The sequence below is a fragment of the Sinocyclocheilus anshuiensis genome, unplaced genomic scaffold (genome assembly GCF_001515605.1).
Source record: "Sinocyclocheilus anshuiensis isolate Anshui unplaced genomic scaffold, SAMN03320099.WGS_v1.1 scaffold154, whole genome shotgun sequence".
NCBI classification, from domain to species: domain Eukaryota; kingdom Metazoa; phylum Chordata; class Actinopteri; order Cypriniformes; family Cyprinidae; genus Sinocyclocheilus; species Sinocyclocheilus anshuiensis.
The window spans coordinates 1675664-1702530 of record NW_015546101.1 but is presented as its reverse complement, the minus strand read 5'-3'; the positions used below and the strand labels follow the sequence as shown (position 1 = coordinate 1702530).

At 37.5% G+C, this 26867-nt stretch overlaps 1 protein-coding gene across 1 annotated transcript in view; it reads left to right on the top strand.

Moving 5' to 3' along the window:
* LOC107700450 (immunoglobulin superfamily DCC subclass member 3-like) overlaps window positions 1–25142 on the top strand; it is an 80180-nt gene extending 55038 nt beyond the window's left edge. Inside the window, exons 3-14 of the mRNA XM_016502096.1 lie at window positions 3248–3392; window positions 3513–3643; window positions 3752–3889; window positions 9510–9668; window positions 11185–11350; window positions 20360–20607; window positions 21846–22010; window positions 22292–22480; window positions 22992–23096; window positions 23195–23330; window positions 23501–23741; window positions 23992–25142. Of these exons, the coding sequence (XP_016357582.1) occupies window positions 3248–3392; window positions 3513–3643; window positions 3752–3889; window positions 9510–9668; window positions 11185–11350; window positions 20360–20607; window positions 21846–22010; window positions 22292–22480; window positions 22992–23096; window positions 23195–23330; window positions 23501–23741; window positions 23992–24114 (1946 nt within the window). The 3' untranslated portion in view covers window positions 24115–25142. The remainder of the gene's footprint in view (window positions 1–3247; window positions 3393–3512; window positions 3644–3751; window positions 3890–9509; window positions 9669–11184; window positions 11351–20359; window positions 20608–21845; window positions 22011–22291; window positions 22481–22991; window positions 23097–23194; window positions 23331–23500; window positions 23742–23991) is intronic.
* The last annotated feature ends 1725 nt before the right edge of the window (window positions 25143–26867 follow it).

Sequence of the window (26867 nt, the reverse complement as noted above, 5' to 3'; positions counted from 1 at the left end):
GTGGAGACGGATACAGAGAAATTCATTCGATTTATGCCTTCCTTTCTGTGTGTCACATCTCCTGCAGAGGCAATCAATGAGATATGTGTGAAAGCCTTGACAAGATGCCTTTCTGGGAGCCCTTTTTCCCTTCCTTCTCTGAGAATGCTTTTTCCCCCTCGCTTCTGCCTGCAGCCTTTGACTCGCACGAAACAAAACGACCAGTTACAGAAGCACCACTGTGTGAGTTTAAGCTATTAAAATAGGAAAAATATGCAATATGAAAATAATTGAAGACAAAATGTGTTTTACTGAGAAAAAACAAGATTTGGTTTTTAAAAAGCCTTTTTCCAAAAGGTACATCTGGACAAAGGGGGGGTCGTCTTATAATCAGGGTCGTCTTATATTCGGGCCAATAAGGTATTTAATCTGCATATAAAACATTAGATATTAGATATTTGTTTAATTTTTATTGTTTTTATTTTTGTTGTTTGTCTCAATAAATTGGGTTAATTGAAAAATACAGTGGTTAAATAAAAAATAAAAAAATTCTATTGCTCTTTGTTTTAAAAAGGTTATAACAAATGTCAATAATTATCGATACCGAACGATATGAAACATTATATTGTTGATACATTTTTTAACTATATTTTGACCTGTTTATATCTCAATCTTCCAGTCTCTGGATGCCAAATTTCTCCGGTCATTTCGATCTGCTTCCATCCAATCAACAACCAATGGATAGAACCAAGTTTTTCTCTTTTTACAATCTGTTTCACTCTGATGTATGTCACAATATGGAAGAAATTATATGCTGCTACTTCTGTTTTGACTTGACTTTAATGTGGCATGGTAGTTGCTTGTACATGTTTTTTTGCTTTTAGCTGGTTTAGATGGTTGACCAAGTGTACTACCAGCTGACTGGGCCTGACTGAGGTAATACACGAACTTAGTGAATTTGATTAGGTTTGGCAGACCAATTGGGCCAGTAATAAACCACGTTTCAAGCACAAGTTTGTTGATTGCTGTGTTATTTAACTGTGATTAAATAGAAGGATGTCTTTTTGTGAAGCGTGCAATGTCCGCATCAAAAAGAGTGTCATTGACCTAGATATGATGATGTTAAAAAATGAGAAGTTATAGACACAGTAAATAATAAATGAAATGTTTTAGACACATTTGAGGGAAAGTTGATTGAAATCACAGTGGAGAGAAAAGCTCCAAGAGAGAATATATATATATATATATATGGTTTTTTTAGAATGCTTTTTCCCCCTCGCTTCTGCCTGCAGCCTTTGACTCGCACGAAACAAAACGACCAGTTACAGAAGCACCACTGTGTGAGTTTAAGCTGCCAAACACCACCCGGAGATCCTTCTGAGCTCGATGATGCTAGATTAGCTGGAACAAGTATATCAGTAGGACACAAAAAGAACACAGAGGGGTAAGTGAGAGAGGACGCAGGAGGGGCCCGGCCCTCTTGTTATGCTAAGAGTGTTCCGAACGGTCCCGCTTGGTTCAAGTTAATTACGTCCAACATTTAAATAAGAGCACTTGTCTTGAGGACGGTGGTTGGCTGTGGGAGAGACAGACCTCGCGCTAATTGTGTTTGTGTTTCCAGCTCCTCCCCTCATCTCCAGCCCTCTCTCAGTATGAGCTCCTGCGGGACACGCTATGTGAGTCACAGCCCAATGAAAGGCGTTGGAAAATCACTCCCTTATACGGATCTGGAAGGTTCCAAATCCTGGTCATTGTACTGTAGCTGGTTGCTTCTGTCTTTTCTTCTCCTGCAAGATAGATGGACTTTTATTGAGTGGTATCTGACTGCTGAAATAACAATCCACCTGTTTGCTCTCTTTCAAATGCTCACACATTTTCTATGGCACACAGTAGCCAAGAACAGATGCAGATGCACACTTTTGTTTGATTTCATGCCTCTGAGCTATGAAAGTAAGATCCCAAAGCTGTGAAAGAATTAATGATTGGTTATGAAATTAGTAAACTGTGTAGAATTGTGTTCTGACTATGCGTTTGTGAAAGAATATCATATTGTACATTTATTTTTTGTTGGCTGGTTGGAGTGTGTTTTTAGTTTTTTACTGATGGGTAATGTAGTGTTCCCATGTTTTTATACGCATGGGATTTTATTAGATGACCTCAAAGTGGATGCAGGGACTGAGTGGACCGAGGTAATAACAGGGCAGACTAAGGGGTTCAATCAAGGTATTTAAATCCTAATTTAAACTTGGGATGCCAAGTATATACAGTATACTGTCATTCAAAAGTTTGGGTTTGGTAAGATTTTTAAAATGTTTTTGAAAGAAGTCCCTTATGCTGACCAAGGCTGCATTTATTTGATCAAATACACAGTAAAACAGTAATAGTGTGAAATATTATTATGGTTGAAAATAACTTTTCTCTCTAAATATTTTTTAAAATGGCATTTAGTCTTGTAATTCCAAAGCTGAATTTTTATCAGCTATTACTCCAGTCTTCAATGTTACATGATCTGTTAGACATCGCTTTTATATGCTTGATTTGGTGCAAAGAAACATTTCTTAATATTATCAGTGTTTGAAAACAGTTGCTTAATAATTTTTGTGGAAACCATAATAATTGTTTATAGGATTCTTTGCTTAATAGAAATTTCAAAGGAACAGCATTTTTTTTTAAATAGAGAACAATGTCTTTACTGTCACATTTTGATCAATTTAATGCATCCTTCTGAATAAAAGTATTTCTTTTGCTGACCCCACATTTTTGAATGGTAGTGTGTTCTCCAAAAGCAGTCCATTAAGCTTGATGAAATTGGCATTGGAGATTTATATTGTATGCTTTAACATGCACTTAACAGGAATTTTCAAAGACCTGCCAAACACACATATTGCATAGTGTTGTCATTCTTGCTGCAGCATCAGATCATCATTGTATTTCTGAATATATGAGTAGATCAGAGCACATCAGATCTTGTATTGACACTTCAGTTGTTAATTGTCTGGACCAGCGCTATGTGTACTCTATCACTCTATTTTAGGAAGTTTAGGAAGAGAAAATATCCGGTATGAAGTGGTGGGACATTGACAGCCCCAAATAAAACATTTTTTGTCCTACTTCATTACTTTGGAAAATCTGCTTTCTGTGAAGGTTTGCATATTGTTCTTTTTAAGCGTTCAGATGGTGGCATTTTGAATTGCAGTTACGTGGATGACCTTAATATGTGTATGAAGGGTTAAAGTAATCTGTCTTTCTCTGTCTCTTTTGTCTTCAGCAATGGCAGATTTTCATGTGCAGCCACGTTCAGTTCGTGCAGAGCTGGGAGGTGCTGGGCGATTTCAGTGCCAAATCCATGGCCTGCCTGAGCCAGTCATCAGCTGGGAAAGAGATGGGCGACCCGTGGATACCTCTGATGACAGGTACTACCGTAAATAACTCTTACACACAATGATATTTGAAAGGATGCACCCAGTGTTATTGGCAAATATACATGTCTCCCTCTCACTGTGGGCCTGTCTATGTTTGTCTTTTCTGTGCAGGTATACTCTGTTGCCCACGGGCGTGCTGCAGATAACGGGTGTTCGCCCTGAGGACAGCGGGATGTACTGCTGTGTTGCCCACAACAGTGCTGGAGTCAAACACAGCACAGGAGCGCAGCTCACAGTCTCAGGTATACTCAAAAATTCTTCTTTGATTTCTTGAGTCTTTCCATATCCTTTTCTTTCTGTAACTTGCTTTACCTCTTTCTGTAACTTGCTTTACCTCTTTCTTCCTGAAGGCTCCCAGTCATCTGTTTACAAAGAACCCATGATCCTAGTGGGCCCTGAAAACCTCACCCTCACAGTTCACCAGACTGCCATCTTGGAGTGTGTTGCCACGGGTTACCCTCGCCCAATCGTTTCGTGGAGTAGACTGGGTAAGACTCATTGAAGTTGCTCTCTAAATTGCCTTGAGTGGTTCTCAGAGCAAAACCCAGCAGGAGATTTTTGCTGCAGAGAAATTTAATATGCTGTCCTCTACATACTGACTATAAAATACCCAATCAACTGAAAAAGAGAAAAGGGAAAATCTTCTCCAGCAAGGTAATGTAACATGATGGAGGACAGAGATGAGAAGAAATGAGCCGATGGATCTCTGTCTGGAAAACCTTCTCATAAAAGAGTCATATCCTAAATTATTTACCATCTTATTTTTCTCCCTAAAGTCCACTTTTGATATTAGTTAAAGGGGTCATGAACTGCCTTTTTTATTATTTTGTACTGTTCTCTGAGGTCCACTTATAATGTTATTAAAATATTTACATGAAAAAACATCATAATTTAGAAGTAAAGGCCCGTTCACACCAAGCACGATAACTATAAATATAACGATAAAGATATTATGCTTCAGACACGGGTCACGACGAGGCGTTCCCCATAGCGACCCCTAGAGGACGCAGTTCGAAGTTCCCATGAAAGGGAACAGATGATATTGTTCGCTGGTGTGGACGCTAATATCGTTATCTTTATAGTTATCTTTATAGTTATCATTCTTGGTGTGAACAGGGCTTAATAGGCTATTTTCTGTCGTGTTTTGACCCCTCATCGGAGCACTCTGTTTGAATAGGTATGACAGATTGTAGACTCGGAAGTAAACGGCCACTGCTATGATTGGCTAACAGTTGTGTGTGTTTGACAGCCTACATCCTTCATAGATGCTGTTGTGATTTAGGTTAAAAACGCATAAGTATATATCAAACGATCCGTAATAACAGACAAAGCAATAGTGACCACGTAATAAAAACACTTACTCACACATTATTGTTGGATCTAATATATTCGGCACAGCATCGTTAGTTTCAGCAAGCATTAGTTTCAATCTTTCTGGAAATCCTGCGTCGAATTGTGCTTTGTTTGTAAACGAATCCGCTGACTTGTGTGGTGCGACATTACTGTCGGATCCAATATATTCAGCACAGCATCGTCTTTTATTTTCAGTCGTTCTGAAAATCCTGCATCGAATTGTGCCTTGTTTGTAAATGAATCCGCGGTAAACAAACAGCCAAGTTCTTGCTGATGCAGTCTGGAACTTCATTAAAAAGACAGTTCGTCCACTGATCACACTTTCCTGATGTTGGGATCAGAAGGAAGGCAATGCAAAGACTGTGTTTTTACATTTACATACATTTACATTTAGTCATTTTGCAGATGCTTTTATCCAAAGCGACTTACAATTGGGGAATACATAAAGCGATTCTTCTTAAAGAGGTGCTCATAATACCAAGTTTCAGGTATTGTTCAAATAAGTACAAGCTAGAAAGGGAAGAAATAAATAAAGAGAAAGACGATTTTTTTTTATTTATTTTTTTAGGATGAAGTAAAGTCAAAAGAGATGAGTTTTCAGCTGTCGCTTGAAAATTGTCAGGGATTCAGCATTCCGGATAGGGGTGGGAAGATCATTCCACCAGCCAGGAATGTTGAATGAGAATGTTCTGGAAAGTGATTTTGAGCCTCTCTGTGATGGTACCACGAGGCGTCGCTCACTCAGACTCCTGGAGGGGATGTAGATTCATAGTAGTGAGTGGAAGTAGTAGTAGTGCTGAGCTTGCGGTTGTTCTATATGCAAGCATTAATGTCTTGAACTTGATGCAAGCCTTACTTTCTTTTGTGGAACATAGAAGATATTTTGAAAAATATATATTTTTGTTTTTTCATCCAATGATGTTCTTTTGGAATCCACAGACTCATTATATGGTCAAAAAACATTCTTCAGAATATATTGTTTTATGTTCAGCAGAGGAAAGAAAGTCATACAGGTGTGGAACGGCATGTGGGGAGTAAATGATAAGAGAATTTATTCATGGGTGAACTTTCCTACGCTACACTGTAAAAAATATATGTAAATAAATCAAAGATTATTAGAGTACATTTACAGGAAAGTACTATTTCAGTTTTGTTTTTGTTTTTTTGTTTGTTTTTACTTCAACATTTCATGTTCAATTCAGTGTGTGTTCTTTGTAATTGTGAAATTCACTAGCAGTTTCTGACTGAAAATAGTTTTTTTTTTCCATGTACCAAAATATGTCAAAAGTTCAGCAAGAACTCTCCATTTACCCAAGAATCTTGAAAAAAAATGTATAATGTTTTCTACAAAAATAGGAAGCACCACAACTGTTTTCAACATTCATAATAATAACAAATGTTAATTGAGCACCAAATCAAACATATTAGAAAGATTTCTGAAGAATCATGTGACACTGAATACTGGAGTAATGGCTGCTGAAAATTCAACTTTAAAATGAAAAAAAAAATCATTCAGATTACAGGAATAATTTGTATTTTAGATACAGTACAGTACCGTACAGTACGGTACAATACAGTACCGTATTTTACCGTATTTTTGATTAAATACATTCAGCTTGGAGAGCTTCTTTCAAAAACATCACAGAAATCTTACCAACCCAAAACCTTTGAATGCTACTGTACATCATTGGCATAGTACATCAATCTTCAAAAGATCTATAAAATTCAGATTTTGATGATATGACCCTATTTAAAAAAGCTGGCTGTTGTATTAAAGTAATTTACACTCCAATCTACTGAAGCCAAATGGTTTGGAATGGTGAAGGAATGTCATCCTTCCTGCTAAGACATGGATTTCACAGATCAAATTGGCTGATACTGTGCAGTGAGATTGGGTTCTGTGTGAAAAATAGCTCATTTATTTTTAAGTGTGCTCAGAGTTCTGAAGCCACACGCTTGAAAATGGTTTCTGACAATTTTGGTCATTGAACACTCTTTGCCACATCTGTCTGTCTTATCTTAAAAAGGATTAATGGAGATAAAAAAAGAGTGTCTCATCTTTACTTCTAAGGTGGTGTTGTACGTGGAGTGATGTAATTTTTGTGTTGGAACATGTTTATATCTTCGTGTGTGTGTGTGTGTGTGTGTGTGTCCCTGCATTAAAATGAGGAAAAAGATTTGTCTTCTGTATCATCTCATCTTTAGGCCTGTACCATTTTCTCTTTGTGTTTAAATAACCAATTTGCACCATATTTATGTATTTATTTATAGGTTAACATATCCTACTTACATTTACTCTCCAACCCATGCCAACCGCTTTCTCTCAAGCAAGATTTCACGGTGACTCCCACACTTGTATAATTATCTGTTATCAACTATTTCTTTTTTCCTCCCAGCTATTATCTAATGTGATTCTCCCATTAAGAATGTAAATGATGGTCTCTTCCTGTAACGGCTGCTAACCAGATTGTGGATATTACCTTCCGCAATGTTGCTGGAATTAACTGCTAACACAATGGGATTTTGCTGGATTAGATTACAACGAGAGCAAATCATGGCTAAGCTTAGTATTGAATGTGATAGATCTCCAACAGTTAGTGATTAATGCCATTCTGCATTTATGTCATATTATTTAGGAGCCAGGGCTTTTCCTGAGTTCACTTTGCTCAAATGCATACATCCAAGCATGCATGCTGATTCACACCTACCTGTAAGCACACACATTATGGGGTGAAAGGCCTGGCCAGTAAAACATGGTATAAACATGCTGTCTAGGGGTAATAGATTATCCAGTGATGGCATATACAGTGGTGTGAAAAAGTGTTGGCCCCCTTCCTGATTTCTTATTTTTTTGCATGTTTGTCACACTTTAATGTTTCAGATCATCAAACAAATTGAAATACCACAGCGCTGTAACAGACTCATTGCAAGTTATCGCAAACGCTTGATTGCAGTTGTTGCTGCTAAGGGTGGCCCAACCAGTTATTAGGTTTAGGGGGCAAACACTTTTTCACACAGGGCCATGTAGTTTTGGATTTTGTTTTCCCTTAATAATAAAAACCTTCATTTAAAAACTGCATGTTGTTCACTTGTTATCTTTTACTAATATTTAAATTTGTTTGATGATCTGAAACATTAAAGTGTGACAAACATGCAAAAAAAATAAGAAATCAGGAAGGGGGCCAACACTTTTTCACACCACTGTATGTATGTGTGTATATATATATATATATAATTTTCACAATTTTTAGGATAAATGTCTCCAATTTCTGTAGGTATTTGTGATGAATAAAATATTTCACTGTTATTCATTGTTATTATTCAATAAAGTTATTTAAATATATTATTTAAATAAATAGCTTTTACCCATACTGTACTGTCTAACTAATATTTCAGTATTGATATTGATTTTGAAAGAGGGCAAAACTTTTCACAGCACTGGTTTCCAGCTGGAAACCATCAAATGGACAAATTTGTTTGGCTAAGTGGAAGGCCTTTTGACCTCAAAGACCTGCAAAAACCATTTATCATGTTCCAAAAATCAGTTTGACCAACCTAAGCTAGGGATATACAGTTTTTACAATTGGCATACCCTGTAAAAAGATCCTAGATCACATTCAATTTTCAAAGCTATTTTATTGAATTTTTTAGTTTTTTTTTTCATCAGCATAAAAGTTGTCATATTATTAAATAACAGTACAGTCTAGAACACACTGTACATTACTTCTTTCTTACACAGCCTTGTTGAATATGCTGCTACCCTGACTAGTTTCTGTCAAGCACATATATACACACACACACACACACTTATGTCAGTGTCTCTGTGATATTTCATTGAACATGTTAATTAACTCATGAAAGGCTAAAAGCGTGTATCTCTAAAGACAGATGAATATCTATCATTAACTGTGTGAAACCAGATTGAGAAACTCCAAACAGCTGCTGAATGAAAAGTGGAAATGTTTGTGCTACTCTCAACAGATGCCAGTCAATGAAATCTGGTGATATGTGAACTGTACCCTGCCGCAGTATCTAATACTGTGTCTATAATCTCATTTTTAACAAAACTTATTAAGAGAGCTGAGAGGCCAGTGATATGAATGAAAGATGTAATTAGTGGGATTGTTAATTTTTATTAGCACTTTTCCTCACTGAGTGTCCAGAGAGTCCACAGAGTGAGATAATCTAGAGTGATATGGTTTATAGTAGCTGAAGTGATTCAGTGCTCATAGAAAGTGTGTGTGTGTGTTCTACACGTGTATAGGAGTTGTCCATGGTAACATGGTATATCCTGTGTCACTGGTGTTCATAGGTCATCGTAAGTCTAAAGCCCCCCTTCCTGGACCCTTGCTTTATCTGTGGACATTTTTATTTATATATATATATATATATATATATATATGAGAGTTGTTTTTTCTCTCTCATTGTCTATGACTCATGTCTCTTAAGATGTTTCTCGCCCCAGGGCAAAACGATGGATGGTGCTTTGTGCTCCATAATTATTCACATTTAACCAGTGCTGTTAAATTCTGAGGCTCATCACATGCTTCTGTTGTCCTGTTAAATGTATTTTAGTTCCTCTAGGGCAGGAAATGATTTTATGGCTGGGTAATCATGTGATTCTATCTTCTCTCCAATGTCTTTTTTTAATTCCCTCTACTGATCTCTTTAATTCACTTTGAAATTATCTTTATGGCCTCTTCTCTCTTGTCTTTTTGTCGGTCTTTGTCAACACTATGCCTTCAACTCTTTCAGATGGTCGGCCAATAGGAGTTGAGGGTATCCAGGTACTAGGAACAGGAAACCTGATGATCTCTGATGTTAGAGTTCAGCATTCTGGCGTTTACGTCTGCGCGGCCAACAAGCCAGGAACCCGTGTGCGCAGAACTGCTCAGGGACGCCTGGTTGTGCAAGGTGACTCTTTCTTCGAAACACACATCCCAAAACTTTTAATAACTTTAAAATTAGTCAAAGTACAGTTTTAGTTACACTACAACACTGTGTGTTGAACAGCTGTATCTAAACATATTTGCTTTGAAAGAGATCACATAAACAAATTAATAAAATGAAAAAAAAAAGATCCTATAAAATCTGAGATTTTTTTTTTCTGAACCAAACTGATTCACTAAAAAGTATCATATTGACCAACACTACAAGAGAGATTGCAAAGCATTTTTTTTCGTGTTATTTACATACTTTTATAGTCTTTTTTTTTAGTTTTAGTTCTAGTAGTTTTGTTGTGCTTTTTGTGATTTTCTTAGTTTTTAATATTTCTATATAGCTTTATTGTAGTTTTAGTGTTAGTAATTTTAGTACTTCAGTTTATTTCAGTTAGTTGCCAAGGCAAGTACACACACACATTTTTATACATGCACGCACACACACACTCACATATATATATATATATATATATATATATATATATAATACTCACTGCCTCAACCCATCCCCCACTCTCTCTCTCTCTTGCACTCGGGGGATGGAGAAGAAAAAAAGAGCACTAATTTGCAGGGCTATGAGATGCACTGGATGGACCTCTGAGAGCAGTTAGAACCTCTTATCATTTATTTATTGAGAGAAGCTGGTAACACTGAAAATCAAGGAGAGAGACTGAGATCAGGATCAACACTTGCCGATTAAAGGACTTTAATAATTAAAGCCATTGCACCCTGAATGAATATGAAAGGTGTGATGGTAATTAAAATGGATACAAATGAGCAAATGGTTGCTAATCAGTCAGCAAATTCAGATTTTCCCAGATTAAATGTTTCCTAATTAAGCAGTAAATGACTATTGGATTATCTGCATTCTGTGTCAGTTGGCAGTATTGCCACGTGGTGAGTGAGGAGGAGGAGGAGGATGAGGGTATCTGTCGAGGTTTGGGGCAGCAGAAGGCTCTGGGGGGGCTCAAAGAGGTGCGCGGTCCAAGTATCCCTTCCTAGCCCCCCACATCTGTTCTGCTGCACTTAATCCGTTTTCATTTTCACACTGTGTCATTTATGGATTGTCAGTTTCCTCTTCTGGGCCTGTGAAATCTGTTTTTGCCCTACTCTAATCGAGTTAATCTGACGCTTTCTCTAAATTCATTCTTGTTACCACCCACTGCTGTCACAATACATTCATTATAAATGTGATAAAGCCAAAGCCACGGAGACAATCTCCCTCCCACTCTCAGCATTGTGTGCACTGTTGTTTTCTTCTTCAAATACTTCTATTGCCATTATTAACATATACGTGACATATGGAAATGGAACTGGGTGAAAATGGGAATATTAGTGCAGTCACCAAGTGAATATACTGAGACATTTTCCAACAGATACAGAGGTTACAGAAATTTCAAGCCTTTTTATTTAATGATCTCTTGTTTTGTATTGCCAATAATGGAGTCCTCATTACCTCTTGCTTTCTCTTCCTCTGTATCTGTCTACAGCCCCTGCCGAGTTTGTGCAGCCCCCTCAGTCCATTGCTCGCCCGGTGGGCACCAATGCCATCTTCACTTGCTTGGCCCAGGGTGAGCCGGTCCCACAGATCACCTGGCTGAAAAATGGACAAATGTTAGAGCCCGATGGCCATGTCAAACTCAGGAACAACAACAGGTGAGCTGGAAAAGACCAGTGTTATTTATGTACTAATATGTATTTATGTACTCTGTTTATATTATTAATATTTATATTTGTTTTAGTCATTTTGTTATGTGCTTATTTTTTATTTCAGTTTTAGTTTTGGTCAACTCAGGGGCGTAGCGTGAGCGTATGCAGGGTATGCACATTCATATGGACCCGGGCTGATTGGGGGTCCGTCGAGGGCGACCATTTAATTAAAACGAAGGAACGAATTCTTAATTCGTGGCCTAAATAAATAAATATATTGTCTGCATATCATGTGCAGGGCTCGGTAAGTTCTTGTGTGCATTTGTTATATTGCTGTTGTAGAACTGTGTCATTTTTTAAACCTACGTGCAAATGCTGCATTGCCATGGCCAAATAAAATAATATTTAATAATTACAAAAAAAAAAAAAAAACCTGTTTGAGATTGGTAGCTAGCTAGTTGAAAAGACTGTATAACAATTGTATCACATAGCTTCAGCGACACCTGCACCGTTTTAATTCTCTTTATATCATTTTAATTCTCTTTTATCGAAAGACTGTCGAAAGTAGCCATTCTTTCCATTGAGAATACACGAAGCCTTAAATTAAATACCAAGGACATTGTAGATGAATTTGCCAAAAGAAAGGCCCGGAGAATTAAATTAATTACAACTAAAATGAGTGAGTAGTTTTTTTTTTTCCTTTCTTTCTTTCTGTCTTTTTGCGTTTTGGGCAGCTGTGCCAAGAGTGTGTTTGCATTAAGTAATTTTGTAAATATTGCAGCGTTTTAGTGCCATAATGTTTTTAGAATAAAGTCAAATTACGAGATTAAGAAAGTTGTGATATGTTGCGTGAATATAGTTAATCAATGTGAAAATTCCACCTACTCACAAAAAAAAGGTCTGTGGCGGTTAACTGACTGATTTATTAAAATAATAAAACAATGTTGGCAAAGTTATATTGTTGCCGTTTCTGTTACGACTATTCACAGGCTGTTTTATTGACGATTTTTGAAACACTGATTGATCGACCGATTAGCCTACACGAGACATTCGTTTAAGTTGTTCTGATTTTTTTCAACATGTCTTCTGATATTCATTCATGTTTATCTCGTGCTGGAACTAATAGAAAAATAGAAGATTGATTCATGTGTCACTTGAACTGAACACGAAAAGAACGGAAAAACAAATTGATTTTTTGTATTTCGTGATAAAATTGACAACCTATAGGCTACAATTTGTGTTATATAAAAAGTAACAAAACATGCTTATTGCAATTATTGGGTGGCTGGTGCACTACAAATAATGAATATACTTGAAAACGTTAAATATTATTTCCAAGCATTTATACGGAAATAAAACCGCTTGTAAATAGTCATGTAATGTTATTTACCTAAGAAAAGACATCAATAAGGAGCATTGGAGCGTACGTTAACCTATAACTTTTGAGGGGGAGTGGGGGCATACAAAAGTTTTTGCATATGGGCCCGGGGCTGACATGCTACACCACTGGGTCAACTTCATCTTCAAACTTATTTCAGTATGTTGCTAAGGCACCATTTCTAATTTTCATTTTTCAAAGTTTTCCATCTATTATTTATTTTTAATTTTATTTCAGCTTTATTTCAATTCCTGAGTTGTAGTTTTAGTTTACAATAACAACACTGGAAAAGGCGTGCTTTAATACAGCTTCAATTTATTTTTCAAGATCTGTTTCCATATTGTATAAGGAATACGGTAGGCTAATGTATAATCAGGAATAGTGTAAGCTAAATTACTTTTGCTTACCCTGGTCAACAAAACCAGTCACAAGTGTCGATTTTCGAAACTGAGCTAAATAAGCTTAAATAAGTAATTACATAAATAATAATAAATAAGCTTTCCATTGATGTATGGTTTGTTAGGATAGGACAATATTTGGCCGAGATACAACTATTTGAATATCGGAATCTGAGGGTGCAAAAAAATCTAAATATTGAGAAAATTGCCTTTAAAGTTATCCGAATGAAGTCCTTAGCAATGCATATTACCAATCAAAAATTAAGTTTTAATATATTTACGGTAGGAAATTTAGAAAATATCTTCATGGAACATGATCTTTGTTTAATATCCTAATGATTTTTGGCATAAAAGAAAAATCGATAATTTTGACCCATACAATTTATTCTTGGCTATTGCTACAAATATACCCCAGCGACTTAAAACTGGTTTTGTGCTCCAGGGTCACATATGCTGCAGTCCATCGATTCCAGAGTTCCTCATTTGCACAATGTAATTTATTACATTTGGAGTCACCTTACAGAAGGCTTTAGTGAAGGTGGTTGCTGTTTGTGTCATTGAAGGACATTTTTAAGTTGCTGGTTGTCCTTTTCTAGCTACAATGTTACGATAACCATTTTAGGATGCCACTTGTCGAGGTCAGTAGGACACTTTGTCCCGCATTCCTCTGATCAAGGACGTGTTGTGTCTGCTATGAAAGACACTCGGCTATCTGTTTATCTATGGTATTATTCCACCCACCTATGCTGTTTTGGTTATGATCATGTCTTTGGAAATGAAACGTGATTCCTTGTCTATCGCTATAAATGTTTTATTGCCTGGGATTTTGTTGTGGTTAAAGAGCATGTTTACGACGTGAGAGAAAATCAATTTCATTGAGGTTAAAATTTATAACAGCAAAGATAGAGAGATGGTTTTCATTGCTAGAAGAAATCAATTGGGAAAGACAAGAAGGCTGGGACGTCATCGTCTGACTGGAGTGAAAAGAAGCAGGTAGACAGAGAGTGCAGTTGAAATCTCTGCGTCTGAGCAGCACCATTAACTAATTGACTCATAAAGTAGAGCAGTGAGCAGAGAGTGAGCTGGCCCATATGTGTCGACACACAGCATCAGTTCTGTGTATTTTAAAGGATTACACACCAATTGTATAATCTTATTTTACATTTTAGTGTGTAATTTCTGCTTGCATCTCTTGCATCACCAAACTAAATTGCAAAACTAATTTTATCAATGAGTAATAATAATAATTTTTTTGAGTGTTGCTCTTGCCATGATGTTGTGCGATGATGTGTGGTTGCATAGGGGTTGTTGTGAGTGATTCTAAAGTCCCGTTCACACCAAGAATGATAACTGTAATGATACATATATTAACATCTACACACCAACAGACTATAATGTTCTGTTTATTATAAACGTACACTGCCATTTTGTCGTCTGCCGCTTTAAATGCTAAAGCTCTTTAAAGTTGGGTGGATCCTGATTGGCTGTCAATGTTTTTGTCATTCATCAGCTGGGGGAAAAAAGCACTCTGAAAATTATTCTGACGATATAGTTTCTCTGTGTCACTATCATTATAGCTGTGGTGTGAAAGTCTCTATTCTCATAGAATTCAAATGATTATTAAAATTTTCGTTATCATGTCTTACATTGAAAGTATTCATTTTAAAAGTTCATGCCCTGGGAATTAAACCCACGATCTTGGTGTTGCTGGCACTGCTGTATAAGCTACAGGAACATGTCTACTGTACATATGGTTCTGGTTGCTTCTTCACAAAAATGACACTCTGCGGGATTCTTTTGCTTGTTACATCATCCACCACTGGAATATCATAAATCTGAAAGGTAATAACACACCTCTCCTGAATAAATCTGTGTGATTGTTGCTTTGCACATTAAACTGGGATAAGAGAGCGTAACGTAAAACAATTACACAATTCACCTTAATGGTGTCTTATCGTCAGCTCTTGTGTGTACGTCATCCATTTTACTTAACATAATTTTTTTTCAGAGTGGAAATATGAAAAGCATGTTAAGCAGCCAATAATATAATGGTAGTTGTGTGTGTTTATCTATGTGGGTTGGGGGATTCTCTGCCTGCCAACAGGCAACCTACAGACAGACAGACAGAGAGACAGGGAGATGCTGACCATCAAGAGGTTCAGAAAGACGATCGATTTTGCATTTAACAAACTTGCATGTGCACACTCATTAGCTTGTCCTTTTGCCCTTACATCTCTTTTGTTTATTTTCATGCTCTCACATACCTCCACTGAGGCACACACGGACATTTAAATGTATCTGAAACAAGAGTTCAGGCTGTTTTCATTTTTTAATCATTGCTTTTCTCATGTACTGTATGTGTACATTTGTACACATTGTGTCAGCTTTTGGTCATACACATACTGTACTATATACTGTATTGCTGGCATGCCGAAATTAACTTATAAAATGTAAAGTGATTTTACTTTTCAGTGTTTTATTTATTTATTTAGACAAGACAGTAAAAAAAATAACATTGGCCATTCATCAGTTATTGGCCATAACATGACATTTAACATTGTTGCATCCATAATAATAATTGACAGTATATTAGCTATGTATTTCTAATTCAATATACAATATAGAATTCTGAACAATGTACAGCATATCAGCACCATATCAGTTATCAGCTGTGTGTGTGTGTGTGTGTGTGTGTGTGTGTGTGTGTGTGTGTGTGTGTGTGTGTTTAATTTTTTTTTATTTAATGATATTTTAAGGTTTAGATGACTTTTGCCAAAATCTAGCACCATAAAATGGTCTTTAAAATGACAATAATATCACTTATCGCAATTATTTCTGGGGCAATATATCGCACAACAAAAAGTTGTTATCGTGACAGGCCTAAGCACTAACTTAAAGGACACAAGCTTTTGAAAAGTACTTTCCCTGTAAGAGTATGTTGGATTTAGTTGCTGTGCCCATATAACAAAAGCAGAGTTGTGAGTATTTGTGAACAAGAATGAGAGAATAAATTTTTAGTGTGCTTTAGTTTTCTTATAATCAGCTATTTATTTGTTATTGGCCATAACAACTATTGGACAGTATCGGTATTTGAATTATAATATTGGTGCATCCCTAAATCACACCACAATAATGTAATCTACAAGATTCGGATTTCATGATATTATAGCATTATTTAATACTGAATCAGTCAAATCACTGTCAAACGTGAGTGTGCTCTCTGTAGTTTTGCAGACATGTGTTAGAGTGCTGCAGTCAGAGCGGAGGTCATGCGGTTCAGTAGCTGCAGGAGCAGAGGGTGGGGTCACTGCCTTCTCCATAAACATAAAACATTATTACAGCAGTAATCAAAATGCCACAGTGAACCGCAGTCAAATCACAAAGCACCGGCCAGCTCTTAGAAGGACTTTGAAGGTGGTTATATATTATGTCTGCATTTCACATACATGCATGTGTGAATGTGTATTATAGCTGAGTTTGTTTGATATCGGTTTTATTCACTGAGGGGCTTTTTTGTCCTGGTTTCAAGTTTGGTCCATCATGTTTTTTTTATTGCTGAAATGCAAAATGACCATGTACTTAGAGACATGGTGCAGTGGGTGAGGCACATGCTCATGAACGCAGATTTGAATCTGGCCTTTTTTCTGTCCGTCTATATTTCCAATCTCTACTGTCTTCTAAGTTAAATAATAATAATTAAAAAAAAACATAAGCAAATGACCATGCAGAGACTTTTTTAAAAGGTGTTTTTTATCCTTATCTTTTGAAAGAACTATGTGGACAGTGTTCACCAGCTGAGCAGACAAGAACAGTACACTCATTTCTTCCCTCTTTTTGCCCCTTTCTAAACTCCATTATTGGTCATTACCCTCTCTCCAACCCATGCAAAATGGAGCGAGCTCTGGCCTTGACCTCTGACCTCTCCTGCAATCAGTCATTTCCACCAGGCTTTCACTGAGTGGCGAGACAGCTAAACTCCCCTGCTTCATATGCCTCTACCCTACCTAACACTCCCCTTTCCCACCCCCTTCTCATCTTTCCATCTCTCTCTCTCCTCTAGACGACTGTGAATAAGGGTGACCACCCCATTCAAGAGGTACTGCTCTGTGAAGACTGTGCAAACATGCTCTCAGTGCGCTTGAATAGCAGCCCTCCTGTCTCAGGATGATCTCTGTCAATCTGAGGAGAAGCTGGAATGTATAGACAGATAGAGAGGGTGCAGTTGGTCCCAGCACACTGTGTGTGCTTTTCCTCTTCAAACATCAGTATTCTGAACAACAATAAAGCACTTTTGTAGTAAGCAGATAGGCCTAAGTTGCAAATCGGAATGCACAATGTTTTTCAAATTTATTGGTATCAGCCAGTATTGGATATTTAATTCTGCATGCTCATTTGCTCTATTTTTGCATTTTAAAATACCTTTGCCATCATTTAATGCTCACATAAAGTAAATCTTTAAAAGCACTAATAATTGAATAATACTGTTAATTGTAATCTTTTGTAAGTATTAAACTGATTGTCCATTATTTCATACTGTACATTATAATGTTGCAATTCCTAAATTCAGATTGACCCTATTTGCTTTCAAAATGCGCTCCGACACATTTCTGAACGTGTAAAATCGAGCTTACATTTGTGTGGGTCTCAGGAAACTTCCAAAGTGACTTTAAATTATTTAAAATAAGACAGAAAAAGCATTAAAATTAGCTATTAAATAAACAAGCATTAATAATTCACCCCCTCAACAACTGTTCTTTGAAGGACTACGGTTCCCATTGTCCTGAAAATAAAATCTTATTCTTTAACTCCATCAGTATTTTTATAATGAATATGCATGTTTCTAGTTATGCCAAGCTCTTAAATATTTTATCGGGTAGAAATTGTTAGTAAAAATATTTTATCCTTAATCCTCATCCAGTGAATCACAAACAACTGGAAAAGTCATGGGGCCTTTGAATGTTGTTGTGGAAAATGGGAGGTCTTGGAGTCAAAAAAGTCATTTATGTTTTGGGCCTTAGTGAGCCTAACTGACACTGACTGTGCTGCTTAGATGATTATAGGGAGACTAATGTTTGTCGCACTGTTCCTAAGAGAGCAGGGATGACATTATGAAACTTGCCTGACAGTTTGGTCCATAGAGCCCAAGGTTTATGGGTATGTTGTGAAGGCATGTCATGCTGGTTTGGAGTTTCAAAAACAGCTGGATTTTTATTGGCAGCTCTATTTGTGTGGGGGGGTTGTACAAAACAAGTGGAAGTGGTCTGAAGCTGCCAACCAGCCCTGCTCATTCACATCAACAATCAGTGAATTCCTCCGGCTGAGCTCTGTTAGCATGTTTTACAGGTGGTTTAAACACACCATACATTAACATGTAATATGTAAGACTTTCAAGCTGGTGCACATGGTTTAGAAATGCAGTTTGGCAGAGGAGAGTACATATTGTTCTCTGCCTTCCTAATTAGCATTTACATTTATTCATTTAGCAGACTTTTTTTATCCAAAGCAATTTACAATGGATGATAATACAAGCAAAAGGGATTAAGCCAAGGGAGAGTGTAATATGCTAATAAGTAGCACTACCATATCAAATTTCCATAACAGAGCAGAAGTGTAAGTGCTGAAAAGTGAAAGTGACCTCTTTAAACATTCTGATTGTAACACCAGGTATCGCCAATTCAGACGGGTGTGGGGGTGTGTGTATATGTAAGAGAGATAAAGATGTGGCAGGTTGCTTTAGGCTGGTGGTGAGACATGAAGAATATAAAAGAAAGGACCATAATCTCTAGGACTAACTAGCTTGTAAAAAAAAAAAAAACCTTGCTTGTAGGCTGCAGGGTTTTCAAATGAATGAATGCATACACTGAACACCCTTATATGTTCCCATTCACTCTGAATAATATCACGGCAATATCATAACACTCCTACCATTTGTCCGAGAACACAAGCCGCATGCAAATATATCATAAAAAAAGAAGGTGGAGCTTAGAAAGAAAGAATCGCAGTAGGCCGAGGGCTCTCATTTCCATATCCTGCCCCTTTAAGTGGTAAAAATTAATTTTTTTTCAGGGCCTCGGGATTAAGGGAGAAAAAACACCTGATTATATATTCAGCACTAATAATGCTCCCCCTTCCCACCATCACCATATCCCCCAGCAATGAAGGGGAGCACAAAGGAAGAGGGTGTTAAAAAAAAACTCTGAAAGAATGAGAGTGGATAAATAAGGACTAGTGAGAAAGAATAGAAAGTGAAGAGGAGGATTCAGGAGGGAGGAGTTTGACAGATGGTTGGGTTTGCTTCATGTTAATGAGCACCCAGAGATGGTGGGTGCTTATGGTTTGTTTTTTACCTCTGCTTTATTCATGCCAGTTGCATCATTTATGCTGGGAACAAGGTTAGACACTCATGTCAGTGCACTTTGGTGAGACCGATTATGGAGGACTTTCTGCTGGGAATGCACCAATATTTAAAATCTGGCAGATACAGAAGCTGTTATGTTATGGCTGATATTAAAACTTAAAGCTGCAGTCCGTAAGTTTTGCCTCTTTGTCGCCATCTCTGTTTGAAAACCTGGAATTGCAGCTGAGTGCGGAATTATCTAGTTTGTGTGGGTTGTGAGTCGGCACGTATGTGTATGTGTATGTGAGAGTATGTGTGGCAGTCAGTCACCGCACCGGTGTGGAATTATTTTTTAAACGTACACCGTTCAAACTAGGCTGCTTATGTTGAAGTGTTTGGGATGTGGGTTTTAATGATGAGACCTTTTTTGTAATCAGGCTCTCAAAAAGTATATAAAAATTTGGATATAGATTTATCGGCCAACATATGTTATAAAATAAAGAAAATAAAGAATTATCGGTTATCGGTATCGGCCAAAATGTTCATATCGGTGCATCCCTACTAAAAACTTTAAAATATTTTAGTGTATATAATTGTCTAAATATAATAAAACACTTAAATCTAAATTATTTTAGTGTATACCGGTAGTGTATAGTGTAAACTAAAATGTTTTAGTGTATAACATTTTAAATGATAAAAGTGCATCACAATATTAAAATGGATATTCATTTTTAGATTTGCTAAAGATTGTATTGAACAGTGCTATTAAACTATTAGTGTTTTTAAAAGTTAACTTTATGTGAGTGTTAGATGATGATAAAAGTGATCTAAATGTAAAAAAATGGGGGAAATAAGCATGTACAATTAATATCAGCTGATAACTCTCTCTTCTCTTCTCCTAGTACTCTGACCATCTCTGGAGTAACCCAGGATGATGAGGCCATATATCAGTGCATTGCAGAGAACAGTGCTGGCTCCACACAGGCCAGTGCCCGTCTGACAGTGCTGTGGGCTGACGGCTTGCCGGGTGTGCCCACAGGGGTACGTGCAGAAGTCCTTTCTCCAACCTCCATTCAGGTGTCCTGGAACGAGCCCACCCAAAACACTCAGGACATAATTGGATATGTGCTGCATATCCGCAAGACTGCTGGTAGGACAACTGCTTATGAACCTAATCACACACATCAAATCAAATCAAAATCAGCTCTACTTCAGCATTGAATATAAAACACTCCTCAGTAAATCAATACTTTATTTCATTTTAAGTGTAAATGTAGATTTCAACAAACGTTATGGAATTCATATTTTATTCAATCTTCACTCCGGGCTCTCTCATTATGGAAATCATTATGGAGTCGATAGCAAGTCACTGCTTTTTTCCTGTTGCCATCAGCTGTGGTGGAAATTTAAATCTATGCAGCTTGACAGAAAGAGACACGTTTATGTATGCCGTTATAATGGAGCTAAAGCTGTTTTTTTTGCGTTGTCAGGCAACAGTCTTCATCTCTCTGTCAGAGTATACATGACACAATGTGCAATCTAATATTTAAAGGATGAAATGCGTCACGCATCGCCCCTGTCTTTCAAAGCGAGAGCACAAGGCCAAGGCCAATTGTAGTCTGATTAACAGCTGAGCTACAATGGCATTATCTATGTTTGTTAGTTCGAATTCACAAAACCCTGAAGTAAATATGTGACATTTTAAAAGACAAATTGCTTTTTTAGTCCAAATAAAATCAAACATCTAAACATACTTGGTGGCAAAGATAAGGGAGAAGCCTGAAGCCTTTTGCTGAAAGCTCAGCATGAGGATGGATGTGTATTCAGATATCAGTCCCTCTCTCCTGTGCAGCTTTAAAATTGCATGTTGATGTTTTTCTATGCTAGAGCAAATACATCTGAACAGCTTATCTAAGACCTATACTGAAGTGCTCTTAAGTGTCCTCTGCTGTGCTTTTTCTTTTCTCTCTCACTCTTACTGTGGTGTTAGTGTGACTATTAGCCACTGAAATTTAGATTTCTGATCTGTCTGTCGCATCTCTCATCAGCTGGAAGCCTCACTGCCCTACAGCGCTGTGAGATATGTTTTGGATTCTGAGCTATTTATAATGTATATGATCACTTACAGCAATTTGGCATGAATAAATAATGAGGAAATATAACATTTACTGCAGCCATAAATGTGACTAAGAGAGTTGTCGACATTAAGAGTTGGGCAATTGTTGTGGTTAATCCTTAATATCCATATGGCTCTCAGGCCAATGCTTTCGCTCTCCTGCTCCATTTTTCTCCATTTGTTCATCTCTCTCATACCATTTTTTGGTGTTTAATGATGGGCTCTCATGGTCTCTCTCTTTCCTTCTTTCAACCTTCACACTTTACTCTCAGACCCAGTGGAGATGGAGTACCAGGAGGCTGTGAGTAAAATGACCCTGCAGCAGGTAATCGGAGATCTGGAGCCTTCCACCCGCTACAGCTTCTATGTGAAGGCTTACACATCCCGCGGAGCCAGCAAGGCCTCTGAGACGGCTGTGGAGAGCACTCTGGGAGAAGGTATAAAACATATTTCAACAATCATGCAAACACAAGCTTCTTTTATTGCATAATTGTATAATTCCCAGTTATTTTCAGTTGTTAATTGTGCTGGCAGTAATCAACTAAAAACACATTCTCCCTCTTGAAACTTCTTAACAATGAAGCATTTCCCTCAGAGGTGTTTTTGACACAGCATAGTCTTTCATTCAAGGTCATCAGGGTAAAGTTCCCACCTGTTGTATTTTCTCTTGCTGATGAAATGCATTACACCTGAACCTTTGTGTTTGCATTGCCTACAGTCCCTGCACCACCAGCCTTGTTCACGAAGGTGATTAATTCGACAGTGGTTCAGGCCACATGGGAGCCTTCCACTAAGATGGGCCAGCAGGAAGGATTCAATCTCTACTACCGTAAGGTTCCCGTCCCCATCTTCACAGGACCCCTTACCTTCCCACGTAATGTGACCCAGTACAACATCACTCAGCTGGGTGAGTCTGGCCATAGTGGGCTTTATTCATAAAAAATATGAGCAGAATGAATTTCTGTGTAAAATAACACATTTAAAAATTATTATGCATTCTCATGTTCTTATGTATTTTTGTTGCATTCAATGCAATGGGACAGTTAATGAATTCTATTTACATAGAATGTATTCAATTTTCTGCTTGTCTTTTCAAGACCCATTATTAATGTATTATTATTATTGTTGTTGTTGTTTATGCTGCTGTTTAACATTTAGCCTGCATGATATAGGCCAATTAATGCATATGTTTATTTTAAAAAAAAATCATGATGTCAGTTGTTGTTTTTTGTTAACAGTTATTATTTTTATTCAACATTTAGTCTATAACAATAACTAATAATATAACTAATAATAATAAACATTTATCCTGTGTTTTGCTTTATAGCCAAGTTAACAATAAAAACTATATCATAACATCATTTTGCCTTAGATATTTTTTTTTGTGTATTCACTTCTTTTAACACCTCTTTTGGCAGATCCCTCTTTTGTGTATGAAATTAAGATTCTAGGTTTTAACCAGCATGGAGAGGGCAATGCCACTCTGCGCTTTGTGTCACTCAAGGAGGCAGTGGAGAAATCAGGTGCCTGATGCAACACACTGGTTCACTCCCACACATGCAAGCATAATAACTCACTCACACTGACTGTGCATATGTGTGTGTGTGTTTTGTTCCTGCAGTGCTAAATACCCCTTGCGACTGTGTAAAAGATGAACAGAATAAAAGCTCCACCACAGGCATCATCATCGGCATCCATATTGGAGTCACTTGCGTCATTTTCTGTGTCCTTTTCCTCATGTTCAGCTATAGGGGAAGGTAAGGAATCAATGCTGCCTATGTGTGCGTGCCCCTGGTATCTTTTTATAGTGCATTTATAATGCATTCACAGTGGGCATGGGCTTCACGTGACAGAAAAGCCTTATTTTAAATAAAGGTCAACATGTTTCTTTGGATACTGAGTTAAATAAATAGTTTTTTACTTGCAGGTTGATGATGTGTAAAACCGTGCAGGCCACCCGACAGGCGGGCCGCAATCCAGCAGCTGGAGTCGTGCTCGAATCCTCCTCTTCCTCACAGGGGGCTTTGGGCCTCAACAGCCCCCACAGGTTCAGCTCAGACAGAAATGGAGGAACCCACACTGCAAAGAGCTGCACCGACTCCAATGAGATGGAGAGACTCTTCTCAGGACCATCCCACTTCTCCCATCCACCTGACACCACCCACACAGTAAGCCTTGAGGAAATGCATTCATTTATAGACATGTGGATTGCATGGTTATGGGCCTTCTCAGAGAACAACTTATGAGTGCATATAAAAGTGAGATGGCAAGAGATGCATTTGCCTGAGTGTACTGAAAGGGATCAAAGCAAAACCATAACCCTATGAGCTCTGATGAGATTCCTTGACCTCACAATAACTGAAAAGTACTATAGTGTTTGGTAATGTTTACCATGTATTTGTGTGTGTTTATTTTCAGAATGCAAGCTCTTCGGTCTCTTGTCCATTGAATGAAATCCAGATGTCCACACTTCCCCTTGATGACTTCAGCTTGATGGAGGAGTGTGAGGTGCAGTTCCGGCAGCATCCAGCAGAGGGCTAACAGGATGAAGACTGATGAAGAAATGAAGGCCAAGAATATCCTCTACACAGACTCCTGTCCAACTCAGGTCAACTGAAGTATTCATCTTTTTCAGTTCTGTTTTTATCGTGCAAAGAATATATTATTCGTAAGTTAAGTTCCCTTTGTGGGAATCACTGGACTGTAATGCCGAGGGTCCCTCTGGCCCCATGGTAGGTGAGGTTCTGCGATGGACATCTATTATTTCTCATTGGTAGGTGAACAAATACACTCTTGCAGTTACAGCTGGCAGCATACATTGAAAGTCTCCAGTCACTAGTATCTATAATTGATTTTATTTGGCTTCTTCTGCACAACAGAGAAGTATATTCCCTACTAAAACATATTAGCTCTATTTTTCAACTTGCTGCCTCCTCTTAACCTACCAATGATTTCACAAGCCCATCCATCAGAGACCAAGACCTTCTTCCAGGGATTTCAAATTATTCTCAGGACTTTTTTGTTCACTGATATCAATGTTTTTTTAGTAGGTCTCAGCCTTCATAAAGACTTTAGACTCAGCTATGTGAACCTTAGAATTTGCAACAAAAAACCTACCTCAGCAGGAATGAATGTCTTGTAGGAAGTCTTTGAGATCTGCATCTTGCTGTCTGTTCTGTTTTTATACTCATCAATCGTTCAGTCAAAAGAGAAAAAGGTGGTTCTCTACCTCAGATTTCAAGGACTGCCGCTCCCCTGCTCGCTGAAGCAAAACAAGAAAAATATCCAACATATAGCACTTCCAAATGTTGAAGTCAATGTTCTACCTCAAAATAACGATGTTGTTATTGTCGTTGTGGTTCTTATCTCATATTGAAACATAGCCTCTGTTTGTGAGATCCTGGCTTCACTATGTCAATGAATTGCTGTGTTTTGATATGTCAGTACCTCATGCCAGTTGACAGATGACATTGTTCTATGAATTCTGCTTGTAAAGATGTTTTGATAGTGTCCTTGTATTCATGTAGAATTTTTTTGGTTTTATGTTTCCTGATCAGAGTATTGGAGTATTTTTATTTTAATCGTAGTCGACGCAGTAAAATGGGAAGACTTTTTAATAGGGATGCACCGATACTGAGCTCTTGTACTCGTACTCGTTAAAATGCCCCGATACCAAACGCCGATACCACACAGCATGCGATAAGTGCCGTATTCAGACAAAGAAACACTGACAACAGAACAACAGACAGCAGAATGGTTATTAGAGATTAAGGATGTCTACGAAGTATATGTATGCAATGAATATCATTTTAAAATTCAGTATTAACGCCTGTATAGCTGATGTGTGCGAGCTGATGAGCAAAGCACGCAGAGTGGGTTGAGCGTGCGGCGGCGTGCATTCGCAAGCTTGTCGAGTTAATATCCCTTTCTCACAGACATCACTGGAAAGTTTGTAGTTCGGTCGGATATGTCAAAAACAAGTAAGTAAAACAATGCACAAGTTACTTAACGGTAGGGAGAGAGAGAGAGAGCGAGAGAGAGAGAGAGAGAGAGCGCGCGCAATTCTGTTGTGATCTTTGATGTTCACTCACTTAGCACGCATCATTTGGATTAAAACTAAACCGTAAAAATAAGACCATTTATAGGGGCATTAACTATAAGCATAATTTATTTTCAACCTTAGGCATACACGACTTTCTGGTGAAAGTGAATCTAGCAGCCTGTGTGAAATGCGCTAGGCTGCCGCTGTACTGTACTTGTCCCTCTCATTCTGCACCAGTACGAATACGTGCACGCGTTGCGCTTGTTTTGCTTGCTTGAGTGTTTGTGCATTATATGAGTGGCTTTGGAAAATAAATCGCAGCACGTTTCAGATGAAAAAAAAAGAAATTCTGGAACTAAAGCGGTGCGAAAGGCCCTATAGAGAGAGAAAAAATGAACAGTGAAAGTAACAAAGTAACAAAAAATACATTTTAATGGGCATAATTAAGTGTGAAGTGAGGATAGCAAAATAAACTGTGACAAATTATACCCAAAAAATCTTCACACAGTGGACTACCAGTAAAACTGATACAAATTTGGGACCAAAAATTATTCAGACCGAGTCTGGGGGAAAAAAATGAAGTTCAGGTTTGCATGAACCTGGATGACAGTATGCCGAGGAGACTACAGGCTTTCATTGAGGCTAAGGGTTGCCTGACTAAGTATTGATAGTTGTGTAAATACTGTCATACTAACAGCTGTCTGAATAATTTTTGGTTGATTGTAATCCATTACATACCTTTCTATCAAAGTTATCTAGCATTATCAAGCTGAATTTGTTCTGACACAGTTCTTGTCATATTTTATTAGCATTTTCTAAACTATAGCGAATAAACTGTGATAATGTGAGAAAAGTTGAAGGTGTCTGAATAAATTTTGGTTTGACTGTATCTATTTAATAAATGAAGTTAACCAACTAACATTATACATACTTTTTTTGTTTCTGTACCCAATATTTAAAAAATTTACAAATGCAATAAAAAATCGATATCGGTACTCGGTATCGGCAAGTACAAAAAATAAAAGTATCGGTATCGGGCGAGTACTGGAAAAAGTGGTATCGGTGCATCCCTACTTTTTAAGATAAACTGTACTGTTACTAATGTCTTCAGGATAAAAAAATACTGCTCTCAGATGAACCGCTGGAAGAAGAGAGGCCACCGTACACAGCGCTGGATAGTGGATGGTGTTTTGCATGTCATGTAACACAAAAGAACTGGGGAGATCGACAAGTATGTAAAGCGTTCTTTACT